We start from the raw sequence: 13,621 nt of genomic DNA, 5'->3' as shown, positions 1-13,621 counted from the left end.
TGACTGTATGTCAGTGCAGGCTCACAGGAACAGATTACAATCCTTTGTCCTGGAGCAACTTAATACCCATGAAAGATATGGTCCTACCAGTCTTGCTTTCCCCTTCAGCCTGAGCTCCAGCAGCTTCTAGCACCAAGCACAAGTGTACAACTCCAGGCACAATTTACACTGAACAGGCTGCAGCTTCCATACTGGTTCTCTGCAGCTCTGACACACAGACTGCTGACCTTTCCTAGCTGGACTGTTTCTGATTTACAGAAAGATCAAAAAGACTTTCCACCCAATTGCACAGAAGTCATGCTGAGCATCTGGAAGTCAACCGGAGATGGGGGTTAAGGATGATATAAGACAAATCTAGTCCTTTACCTCAGATCCAATATAAGGGGTATATGAATGTATGAAAACATTGCATTTTGGTTTAATTTACAGCGTTTATCCCCACCACTGAAATTTCCATATGTTTCATATCGACAATTTAGGTTTAAGCATGGGACTGTCTTTACATGGACATTCTCAGGTAGCAAGATTTGCAGTCCACTGTGAGTTTGTTCATTTGTAGGTGTTCATAAGTTATTAAACTCCAATTGCACATGGGTCAGTGATCCGCATGTGTTTTATGGCTAAGTAGAAAATATGCTATTTTAACTTTAAGTCTCTATATTCACTCAAACCAAAGGGATTTTTATGATGGAATAGAGTTGTAATATGTTTTGTTTGTGTGAGTGGGAAAAAGCGCAGGAACCATTAGGGACAAGTAAGAAATCCACACTGTTTAAAGTAACCCAATACAGTGTCTTGAAAATTATTCACAGGCCATAAACTTTTCCTCATTTTTTTATTGTTCCTGCTGAAGAAATGCCTCCCCAAATTATGATGCTATTGCCACTATGTGTGATGGCGAGGATGCTGTTTTCATTGTGATATGCAGTATCAATTTTCAGTAACACATAGCGTTATGCATTTAGCCCATAAAATTCTACTTTGGTCTCATCTGACCAGAGCACCTTCTTCCACATGCTCGCTGTTTCCCCTATATGGGTTTTGCAAATTGCAAATGGGAATACTTATGGCATGCTTTCATGCTTTCAAAAATTACTTTCTTCCTGCCACTCATCCATTAAGGCCAGATTTGTTGAGCATACTGGTGAAGAGCGAGCGTGCTTGCTACTGCTCAACACTCGATCGAGCATCGGGGTGCTCGAGTACGCTCGTTACTCCATGTTCGAGTCCCCACCCTGCATGTTTTGTGGCTGTTAGACAGCCAATAAACATGCAGGGATTGCCTGCCATACATGGTAAGGCCACAGCCTTATTGGCTCCTGGCATTACTGTGATTGACCGGTGGCATCACTTCATCAGGTCTTAGGTAAATTTTCAGTTTAAAAAAAGCACTTGTCAGTGCATTTATGCAATTGTTTTTGGCATGGTTTTAAAAAATAATTTTAAAAAATAATGTGGGGTCCCCCCTATTTTTGATAACCAGTCAAGGTAAATAAGAAAGCTGTAGGCTTATATTATCAGGAAAGGAAAGTCCCTGGTTATTGGGCCCTTTCCAGCCTAAAAATACAAGCCTGCAGCGACCCCAATATTGACACATTACATTACATGCGCCAATTCTGGCCCTTTGCTCTACTCTTCCTGATTGCCCTGGTGCAGTGGCAACTGGGGTAATGGTAGTTGGGGTTGATGACAGATACCTTCAACCCCTGAGGTTAGTAATGGAGAGGTGTCTATCAAATACCCAAATTATTACTAACCCAGTAATAAAAAAATAAAAACACGCACACAAAAAAAATACTTTATTTTAATAAAGACTTCCCCACACTATCCCTAGTTCACCAATATATTACCCAAAATGTTGCCACGCAGGTGACTGTAGTCCACGTTCTTGAATGTCCCCGGAGACTGTGAATAGCGGTTAAGTGACTGCTATTCACAGACGCCAAGTAATGACTATGACGCTCATCAGACAAGCTGGATATCACTGCGCTCAGTGAAACCCGGCGACAATGATGATGACAGCCCCGGAGGCACTGGGGAACTTGGACTTCATCGGACCTGTGTGGCAGAATTTTGGGTTATAAATTGGTGAAGGAGGGAGTGTCTAATGTCTTTATTTCTGTTTGTTTATGTCTTTCAGGTGTCCTTTTCTGGACTACTTTAGATTTGTTGGATTACTTTGGACCTGCATGGGATTTTTTTTGTTTGTTAGTAAATTGGTGAACAAGAGATAGTGTGAAGGGAATCTTTATTCAAATTAAGTGTTTTTTAGGGGGGACCCCGCGTCATTTTTTAAAAATTATGTATTCATTAAAACAAGGCTAAAAACACCTGAAAAATGGAATTACAATGCATTTGCTTTTTAATCTAATGTAAGTCGGGGTGGAGGAAGCTGTTTTTTTCCCTCTGTTTAAGTTTGTCTTATATGCAAGTCATTATACGGGAAAGAATGTTTCCTAACATTTTTTCGTGTAAAATCCATGTTATATTCAGTTTTGTATGTTTTATTGTCAGTCCGTAACCATGGAGTAGTTTAGTGCTCGATCATCACTGGAGTATGTGAAAAAGGCCACGGCCCCACAATCAGTATTTGGTCAGTATTTGGTCAGTATTTTTTCTCAGGAGTGGTAGCCAAATCCAGGAGTGGGTGATAAATGCAGAATTGGTGACTTGTTTCTATTATACCTTTTCTCTGATTGTTCCTCACCTGGTTTTGGCTCAAACTCCTTAGAAAAAATACTGACCGAATACTGACCAAATACTGATAGTGGGGCCATGGCCTAATAGCTTTCCTGTGGACAGATTCTCCCACCTGACCTTTGGATCTCTGCAACTCCTCCAGAGTGACCGTGGGCCTTTCGGCTGCTTTTCTAATTAGTGCTCCCCTTGCTTGAGATAACAGTTTAGGTCAGGGGTGGGCAATCAAGTTTCCCAAGGGGCTACATGAGAGATTGTGAGATTTTTGTGTAGGGTTGAACAAATAGTTTTAAATTATTTGTGCTCAATATTCAAATTAACATATTAATTATAATTATTATTTTATATTACTATTAATGATACCACTTAAATATTAATGATAGCACTTAATTTTGAGTGGAATTAAGTATACTGAAGTCCCCTTATATACAGTATGAGTCCACACATAGCCCCCATTTACCATATGACCCCACACACAGCCTCCGTATATACAGTATAAGCTCCCACACAGCTCCCCTATATACAGCATGAGACCATACAGCCCCCTTTATCCAGTATGATCTCATGTACATACAGTATAAGCGGGTACCAGGATGCAATAACAGAGACACAGGCGGAACAACAGTATATTTATTTTATTTCACAACTAATATTAATTGTAAAACACGTATTATATGGTAACAATTTCTTTACAATGTGTGGCAGAAAAATAAGCAGTAAATCACATAATAGAATAAATTATCAGAATACACTAGAATTCAGTGGCCGGTAGTTTAAAACTATCTACTGGAGGGAGGGGGAATTAGATTGTCATTAACTCTACTGGGCGAAGTGCAGTCTTTTAAAGCCTTGGCAATACTCTGTTTCTATTATAACTCACTGCCTGTTTACCCCATCACTCTCTATCCACAATCGTGATACCGCTCTGGCGTCTGCTGGTCCCCATCTGACTACTGTCTTTCTCTCTATCCGTGCCTGGTACCATATGTCTCTGTCAGAGGTAAAAGCCCATCTCGAGCCTCCTTCCTTGTCGCCAACCCAACCGTGAATCTTCGATGTGACACCTCTGAAGCTTCTGCAACGTCCTGCCACTGGCGCACATGTCTGAGAACCGTGCTGCCACCACCTGCTGCCATCCTGTTGACCGACACCACCCAACTGAGGTACCTTAAGTGGTCTCAGCTTGACCGTCGATGTCAGGGCTGGGAATCTTGACTGGCATTGCTTGAGTCTTCAGGGCTTTACGGTCGACATCTGGGCTGGGTGGATGCGCAGCACTTTTCTTCCTGCTGTTGCTCCTCCTGTCTATCTCCTCGGCACCAGAATCACTTCTGAACTTAGGCACACTATGTTTTTCTCCTGAGCTTGTTTCTCTGACAAACGCTGTACTAGGTGTCATGCTCAAAATGCTCCCCTCTGCCACACCTTCTCACTGTTCTGGCTCCACAGTTTCTTGTCTCCTTACACATCATCCACTTATATATATTATGAGCCTACACATACCCTACTTATATACAGTATGAGCCTCCAAAGTCCCCTTAAATACAGTATGAGCCCTCACATAACCCCTTATATAGAGTATGAGCCCTCACATAACCCCCTATATACAGTATGAACCCCACATAGACCCATATATACAGTGTGAGCCCCCACATTACCTTTCGATATGCAATTTTAGCCTCCAGTATACAGTATGAGTCCTCACACTTCCCATACACATATCAAAGAAAAAAACGCATAGTCACCTCACTATTCCTTCCCCCAGTACTTTGGTATGGTATGCAGTGCACTGACTCCGCACACAGCAGACGCGATGTAGTGACTTCATTGTGTCGCTATCTCTATCGCACATGCTGATTAGTTGAAGAAGGAGCCAGGAGTTCCATCCTTCACCAATATATTCACCACTGTCTGCATCCTGAAGATGCAGATAGCAGTGATATCAAGATGCGGGCAGGGTGAACGATTTGTGGGCAAGGCCATGGAGCAGCCCTTGGGCCACTGTCTTCAGCCCCTCGGCTGTTTTGGTATGCGGGCCAGAGCGCTGAATGTGGCCCATCGCCTGCATTTTGCACAGATTGGATTTGGGTGGAAGGCTGTATTCTGGTAGGTTGGCAGTGGTGCCATGCGCCTTCCATTTTTGGATAATTAATTTGAGATGTTCAGAGATTAGGATATTTTTTATAACTTAACTCTGCTTTAATCTTCACCACAACTTTTCCCCTGACCTGTCGTCTGATGTGTTCCTTTGATTTTATGTTTCTGTTTGAGCTCTAATATCCTTAAACAAACCTCTGAGGCCTTCAAAGAACAACTGTAGTTATACTGAGGATAAATTACACACAAGTGAGCTCAATTTGCTAATTATGTGACACCTGGAGGTTATTGGTCACTCACGATTATATTTAGGAGTTTCAGCCCACAAGGTGCTAAATAGAAATGCACGTCACCATTTTGTGAATAATATTTTTAAAATATTCAGGAAACTATGAATCATTTCCTTTTTACTTCACAAATAATTGTTAGTTTATGTTGATATATCACTTAAAATGCTAATAAAATACATTTAAGTTTGTGGGTGCAATATGAAAATATGTCAAAAAGTTCATGGGTTATGAATAGTTTTTCAATGAACTGTGTACAAACACACTGTATACATAATCTGTAGCATTGTAGACATAATAGGTCCAGGCACACTTCTTGTACAGGGACCATAGCTTGTCAGTGTTCACCCCTGCTACAGTGAAATAGAGTCTTTTATTAGAAGACTGACAACAAGCTTCAGATATGAATACAAAAGACAGTAAAAATGGTCCAAAACATTCCTTTTTGGGGGGCAGATGCAGAAGAAAGGAACAAGTCATGTTTTTTAACATGTAATGGTGCAAAAAAACAAATTTCTGTTTGTGAGGTATCAAGAGCTTTACTATAAAGAAGAAATAATTTTTCACAGGCTGTCCAAAAATTATATATTTATTTAGTGAGAAGGAACAAATTAGCAGTTTGGAAAATGAAGACGTAATGGCTTCCCATATATGATTGAGAAAAATGCCACTTTTTAGGGATCAGCTACAGGATTGCTATTCTATAAATGATTAATCAAATACAATGGCTTGTTATTAAGTTGTCTAAAAATTATACTTTTATGTAGGGAGCAGAAACATAGCTGTATTAAATGTGAAAAAGCTGTGAAAAAATATCTCTATTTTGGGAGAATGTTTTTATCGTCCTTAAAAATGTTGTCCACTACCGGGACACCTCCTTCTCAATGTGCATAGTATACTTGTTATATTTTACTAGTAAAACAGTTAGCTCATTTTGTTTAACAGTTATTTATTTTTTTCCAGTACAAATTTCTCTTCTTTGGAAATACCCCAAATCATTCTAAAGTTAGCTTCCACTGTTTTGGTAATTGTTTGCTAATTTACTTGCCATACATCTAGCTTATTGTCAAATCCAATAAGAAGGAAGGAGTCTGGTGACAATCACTACACTGATCTGGTGATTTTCTAGTTTCTCACCTGCTGTGACAGTTTCCCATAAACCTAGTCTGTGATGACGGGATTCCAATCTCTTTTCTCTTCGTTTTCCTTGTAGTAGTCTTCTTACCTCTATCTCAGTTCCTTCACAGTACTAGTCTGTGTCCCACTATTTGTAGTAATGGAATAGTACATCAGGTATTATCCTTAAAGGAGTTGTGAGGTACTTTTGATTACCACCCCATGTATCCCCCCCAGATCCCTAAGACTTTTTGTAAATGCCTTCTGTTGCTGATAATGCCTGTGAGCGGCGCTATCACTGGCCGCTCACAGGCATCATGTGACCCCTGGATGCAGCCAGCTCTGACATCACCTGATGTAATGACAAGTGCTGGCAGCAGCCGGGGGTCACGATCTTCCTGGTTCCAGGTGGATGCCAGGCTGTGGGCGGGGTTACCCCCCATCTCACACCAGGCATCCACCGCGCGCTCTGCGTCTCCCCTTTCATTCGGAAAGTGCACATTGGATGCCAGGTGTAATGCGGGGGGTAACCCCATCCACAACCCAGCAACAACCTTGGGGACCCCAGTGCTGAGTCACGCCTCACTTGTCGAGACGTCGGTGCTGGGGTCACGTGATGCCTGTGAGCGGCCACCGATAGTGTCGCTCACAGGCATTATCAACAGCAGAAGGTATTTACAAATAGTCTTAGGGACCTGGGGGGGGAAACATGGGGGGTAATCTAAAGTACCGCACTACCCCTTTAATTCCTCCAAATCTTCCAGCAGAGTCAAAAATTAAACAGCAAAGAATACCAAAAATAAATTGCCTACTTATACCATCTACTAAGTGTAAGCACTAGAATTGAGCACTAGGATTGATTTTGACTTGAATTACTTGAAATTTGGAGTTCATTGCAAATTTGAACACTAAGATTTGAGTTGCTAAAATCTCCAAAAAAAAAGAAAATGCACTCTACACATTGCTGAAGTTTTAATGAGCAGGTAAATGACATCAGAAGCAGGATTCTCTGTACTGTTCTGCCACCATCACATCACAAAGTCTAACCAAGCGTATAAGAAAGGAATATTTCAACTAGCATAAAAGATAGAGGCTGACCAAACAGCATGATTTTATGCTTTTCCAGTGCAGACATAGGAGGTCAGGGCACAAAACTAATTCCACACTGGTATAGAAAAAAGACTAACCTTTTGATGATGTACTACTTCAGTATTGAGTCACATTGAAATGAGCATGGTTGTCTCATTCTGAAAAAAAATAATCTAAGGATTCAAGTGATTTAGGGAAGTGCTATAGCTGTATTGATTGTGAATTGATTGATCTGAGATATACTGCATCAATATCAGCTGCTCAGCAGCCTTTTTTTATTCTGCACAAATTGCAAACAAGGAGGGCGACATTAAACCAATCAGTGCTAATTTTGCTACTAAATCAAAATCCTGAAACCAAGGCTTGTTTCATTGAAAGTGTGATTCCTGGATTGTGAGACCGCCAAGCCATATATATTATTTACAGGCAAAAGAGAATACATTTAAACACAACTATCTACCTCACAAAGTCTGCATGTTTTAAAAAAGTATTTTAGTTTTTTTACCAATTTCCTTGTTGTGTTAGTCCAATATTAGATCCGAACATGCCACCCATATACAGATGTTTTTTACCACTGATAGGATCCATTTAACCTAGCCAAATAAGTTGAGGTTACTTAATCTGACTGTGTCTGCATTAAAGGGATCCTGTCATGTAAGATAATGCTATTAACCTGTAGATATAGGGTTAGCATGCTGCTTAATAGTGTTAGGAAGGTGCTTGACCTTTGTAGTGACTGTATGGCACCTGAAAGAAAATGAACTTGATTCCTCCTGGAAGCTGCTACTTTTTAGTTACTGGTCACAGCTCTTTGAGTGGCAGCTGTAAGCACGCCCCAGCACTTTGATTAACAGATGTCTCTGCAGTGCATCAGTGAAGAGTCGTCTGTCAGTCAAAATGCAGGGGCGTTTTTAAAGCCGTTGCTCGCAGTGCCTTGATCACTGACTGTAACCACTCCGGCACCGCTGTATGACTCAAAGTCGGTGGCTTACGGGACAAAAAAAGTTAATTTTCTCATAGTTGAAAGAAGGAAAAATCCAGCTTCATGGATCCTCTAAAAAAATAGCTTTATTACGTAAATATAAAAATCTGTGATGACAGCATGGATGTCACAACCCCTAGATATATGGTCTAGCAGACGCATTTCTGATAGTAAGGTCTTTGGCAATGACTAAAGACCTTATCGTCTGAAACACGTCTGCTAGACCATATCCCCCCCACTGTAGGAGTTGTGACATCCATGCTGTTATCACAGATTTTTATATTTACCTAATAAAGCAATGTTTTTAGAGGATTTTTGAAGCTGGATTTTTTTGGCTCTATACTTGTATTCCTGCTGCACTGATGGATTCTGAAGCTTTGGATTCCTTAATGGGTGAGCTGACTTATCCTGATTCTATTTCTTAATTTTCTCCTAGGTGCCAAACTTTAAGCATTTTGGCCGGGCACCTTCCTAATGCTTTTAACATGCAGATTAACTCTATCTCTGGAAGTTAATAATGATATCTGACATGACAGGTTCCATTTCAGAAGCTCAAAATGGGTTCAATGCACGCCTAATAGAATTCAGAACGCCATACATGCATATTCCCATTAATTAGAGTCTTTACATTATTGCAATTTGTGGCAAATTTAATTGATGCAAATTGAATTTTTCTGGAATGTTCGTCAAAGCAGGTTAATTTGGATTTCAAATGATTTTCCAAACTCTGGTAACCACACCCAAACATTATGTAATAAAATTAGCAATAAGATATGAGAAAAACCTGCTGCAGCATTAGGAGATGCCCTTCAATGTTCCTAATATGTAGATCCAGACAAGTGGTTCCACAAGTCAATTAGACAACAGGCCATGACATGATCATGAATCATTCACTCACATTCCCTACAAAGAACTCTGCACCCACTGGTAACAGTGTACTGAAGCAGATGTAAAAGAACAATGCCCAAAGGCAAGAGTAGAGTGCACTCTAAGGACTTTGATATTTTTTAAGTATATTATTTTCAATAAAATGCAAATAACAAACAATAGCTTGAATTTTAGTATTTAATTATACCCTTCTAATTTTCTAAACATCTGTTGAAGGGTTCTCCTGATCTCCTGATTCCTCAGACTGTATATGATGGGATTCATGATTGGAGTCACCACAATGTACAGCAGAGATAAAAACTTGCTTGTGCTCAATGAACTGTCATCTGATGGCACCATGTAGACCATGATGATGGTTCCATAGTAGATGCATACAGTGGTGAGATGGGAGCTGCAGGTAGAGAAGGCTTTTCCCCGTCCACTCGTGGATGGAAGGGTTATTATGGTGAAGAATATCCTGATATAGCTTAAAATAATTAAAGCAAAAGGTGTGACACCCACAATGATGGTCAATACAAGATCGAACGAAACTAAGAGGTGAGTATCTGAGGTAGCCAATTCAACCAGCGGCACAGAATCACAGAAAAAATGGTCAATGACATTCTGACCACAAAACTCCAGCTGCCAAAAGAATATAATCTCCAAGGATAAGACAAACAACAAGAACCAAGAGCAAAGAACCATTTTGAAGCAAACATTGGGTTGCATTATGGAATGGTAGTGCATCGGGTTGCAAATGGCCAGGTATCGATCATAGGACATTATAGCAATGAGAAAACTCTGGATGAAGCCAAATATAAAGAAAAGGTAGAGCTGGATGATGCAGATCCTCACTGGTATCTCCTTCACATCCAACAGTATAATATTTAACATCATGGGCATAATGGTCGTAGTAATGAGGATGTCGGCTACAGCTAGATGTTTGAGAAAGATGAACATTGGAATATTGAGTTTTTCATTGGTGGACACCAACACTACAATAAGAAGGTTTCCAGTCAGTATTATCAGGTAAAAGAAGAGGAAAATGATGAAAAATAGCCATTTGTATTTATATAGACCTTTAAATCCAAGGAGCAGGAACTCTGTGACTTCAGTCTGGTTGACGACACACATTTTTGATAAAATAAATAATAGATACTTTTCGGTTCCCTGAAAGAAAATTAATTATTTGAGTAAAGAAAGATAACATTAATTACATATAAAATAATTATAAAAACTAAGTATACCCTCTTTAAATTCTATCGTTTTAAACAAAAGGTGGTGTAAATTTATTGATACTTCACATTTCATCTGCCATGGAAGTGTTCTGTGGCCACCAAAGAACCATAAGTTTTTTATATTTTTTTTATATTTATATCAGCATAGTCATATGAGGGCTTATTTTTTGCAAAACGAGTAGAACTTTTTCGAATGGCTCCATGTATTTTACCATATAGTGCTGGAAAATGGGAAAAAATCCCAAGTGCAATGAAATTGCAAAATAATTGAAATTCCACAATTGTTTTTTGGGTTATTTATTTACCATGCTCCCTATATAGTAAAACTGACCTGGCAATATGATTCCTCAGGTTATTACAAGTATGCATATACCAAACATGTATAGTTTACTTATTTAAGTGGGGAAAAAATCCTAAATTTGTAAGATAAAACTTTTTCTTTTATTGACCTTTTCTGAGACCTGTAACATTTTCATTTTTGGGGATCTGGCGCTTGATGAGGGCTCCTAGAAACAGAACCAAAGGCTGCCAAAACACATCAAATTAGGTGTAGACACCAGGGAAGTGCCATCAATTGACACAGAGTACAAGTACTATAATCATTAGCACTGTGACAGCGACATTTATTCAGTTGCGCTTTACATGTCAAAAGGGGTCACCGATGGGTACAACAGGAGAGAGGACCCTGCCTGCAAGGGTGCACTATCACAGACGTGGTTTGTGGAACCACTGCGCCACGGACCACGGAGAGCCTGGAGGGGCATGACTAAGCGAGCAGTGGACACTTCACTAGAGCCTCTGATGGTGAGGTTAGACCATCCCAATGAATACCAGGTGCCACTCCAGGACAGACGAACCAACGTGTAGCAGCTGGACCGAGAAGGACAGATGAGATGGTGCAGCAGGCACAATCTGTATCAGAGTGCAGCAGGCAGAGTCTGTATCAGAGTGCAACAGGCAGAGTCTGTATCACAGTGCAGCAGGTAGAGTCTGTATCAGGAGTGGAGCAGGCAGAGTCTGTATCAGAGTGCAGCAGGCAGAGTCTGTATCAGAGTGCAGTAGGCAGAGTCTGTATCAGGAGTGCAGCAGGCAGAGTCTGTATCAGACTGCAGCAGGCAGAGTCTGTATCAGAGTGCAATAGGCAGAGTCTGTATCATAGTGCAGCAGGAAGAGTCTGTATCTGGAGTGCAGCAGGCAGAATCTGTATCAGAGTGCAGCAGGCAGAGTCTGTATCAGAGTGCAGTAGGCAGAGTCTGTATCAGAGGTGTAGCAGGCAGAGTCTGTATCATAGTGCAGCAGGTAGAGTCGGTATCAGGAGTGCAGCAGGCAGAGTCTGTATCATAGTGCAGCAGGCAGAGTCTGTATCAGGAGTGCAGCAGGCAGAGTCTGTATCAGGAGTGCAGCAGGCAGAGTCTGTATCATAGTGCAGCAGGCAGAGTCTGAATAAGGAGTGCAGCAGGCCGAGTCTGTATCAGAAGTGCAGCAGGCCGAGTCTGTATCATAGTGCAGCAGGCAGAGTCTGTATCAGGAGTGCAGCAGGCAGAGTCTGTATCAGGAGTGCAGCAGGCAGAGTCTGTATCAGGAGTGCAGCAAGCAGAGTCTGTATCAGAGGTGCAGCAGGCAGAGTCTGCATCAGGAGTGCAGCAGGCCGAGTCTGTATCAGGAGTGCAGCAGGCAGAGTCTGTATCATAGTGCAGCAGGCAGAGTCTGCATCAGGAGTGCAGCAGGCAGAGTTTGTATCAGGAGTGCAGCAGGCAGAGTCTGTATCAGAGGTGCAGCAGGCAGAGTCTGTATCAGGAGTGCAGCAGGCAGAGTCTGTATCAGAGGTGCAGCAGGCAGAGTCAGTGTCAGGAGTGCAGCAGGCAGAGTCTGTATCAGGAGTGCAGCAGGCAGAGCCTGTATCAGGGGTGCAGCAGGCAGAGTCTGTATCAGGAGTGCAGCAGGCAGAGTCTGTATCAGGAGTGCAGCAGGCAGAGTCTGTATCAGGAGTGCAGCAGGCAGAGTCTGTATCATAGTGCAGCAGGTAGAGTCTGTATCAGGAGTGCAGCAGGCAGAGTTTATCAGAGGTGCAGCAGACAGAGTCTGTATCAGAGGTGCAGCAGGCAGAGTCTGTATCAGGTGCACAGCAGGCAGAGTCTGTATCAGGAGTGCAGCAGGCAGTGTCTGTATCAAGAGTGCAGCAGGCAGAGTCTGTATCAGGAGTGCAGCAGGCAGAGTCTGTATCAGAGAGCAGCAGGCAGAGTCTGTATGAGGAGTGCAGCAGGCAGAGTCTGTATCAGGAGTGCAGCAAGGACTGGTACGCAACCTTACACAACTTAGACTGCAGAACATGAAGGTTCCAGTACAGCCAACCAAATAGATGGAGACACAATCAGGATTCCCCACATTTAAAAAAAAATTAGTGGCAGATGCCAGCAAAGTGGCATCAATTTCACTACTGTAGGAATAGTGTAAATATGACTCACATCTCTTCCAGTACAGCCAACCCAGGAGATGGAGACCTAACTAGGAGTGTTCACATTGCCCTAAATGAGGGCCTAACACCACCAAAGTGGCATCAATGTCATCAGACTACAAGTAGTTTAACGTTGAACCAAACCTTTCCCACTACAGCCAACCCAATGGATGGAGACACAATCAGAATTCTCCCAAAATTAGGTCCTAAAACCTGCAGCAGCAGCAAGAGCAGGCACAGAAGCCATATCACAGACTGCAATTTCAAGAGATCAATGCAGCACACTCAAAATGACAACATCGCCTACTCTGTACAATCTGCAATTAGGGTGCAAAAGTCCTTGGAGATCCATGACTTGTTCATCTTGATGAAAGTTAGGCGGTGTACACTTTCAGGGCAAAGCCGGCTGCGCTTATCCATCAAGACACTACCAGCAGCGCTAAAGATACGTTCAGAGAGAACGCTGGCTGCCGGGCATGATAAAACCTCCAAGGCGTGAGAGGCGAGCTCAGTCCATTCATCCATTCTTGAAGATCAAAATGTAAAAGGGTCCAAACCCTCAGTAATAGTATTGATATTGAACTCTAGATACTCCTGCACTATCCTCTCCAGTCGTTCACCACGTGTCAGACTTGTACTCTGTTGTACTGGTGCACGAGCTGGTAAAAAAAATGTGTGAAAGGACTCAAAAAAATTGCTTCTGCCACTTACTCTTCTGCTGCTGCTAATGTTTTCGCAATGACGAACTGTAATGCCGGAGGTTGAAAGAATACAGCTGTTATGCACACTGTGC

The 13,621-nt window shown here is 41.8% G+C and overlaps 1 protein-coding gene across 1 annotated transcript; it reads right to left on the bottom strand.

Annotated features, from left to right (window-relative positions):
* Positions 1 to 9,333: 9,333 nt before the first annotated feature.
* Positions 9,334 to 10,269, bottom strand: LOC141167449 (olfactory receptor 10A3-like). Its single transcript, XM_073654851.1, has one exon. It carries the CDS (start codon positions 10,267 to 10,269, stop codon positions 9,334 to 9,336), a length of 936 nt encoding a protein of 311 aa, XP_073510952.1.
* Positions 10,270 to 13,621: the final 3,352 nt, after the last annotated feature.

The sequence above is a fragment of the Phyllobates terribilis genome, unplaced genomic scaffold (genome assembly GCF_046119375.1).
Source record: "Phyllobates terribilis strain yellow unplaced genomic scaffold, ASM4611937v1 Scaffold_11__3_contigs__length_659146591, whole genome shotgun sequence".
Lineage (NCBI taxonomy): Eukaryota > Metazoa > Chordata > Amphibia > Anura > Dendrobatidae > Phyllobates > Phyllobates terribilis.
The sequence above is the reverse complement of the archived record's forward strand: the minus strand, read 5'-3'. Positions and strand labels throughout refer to the sequence as shown.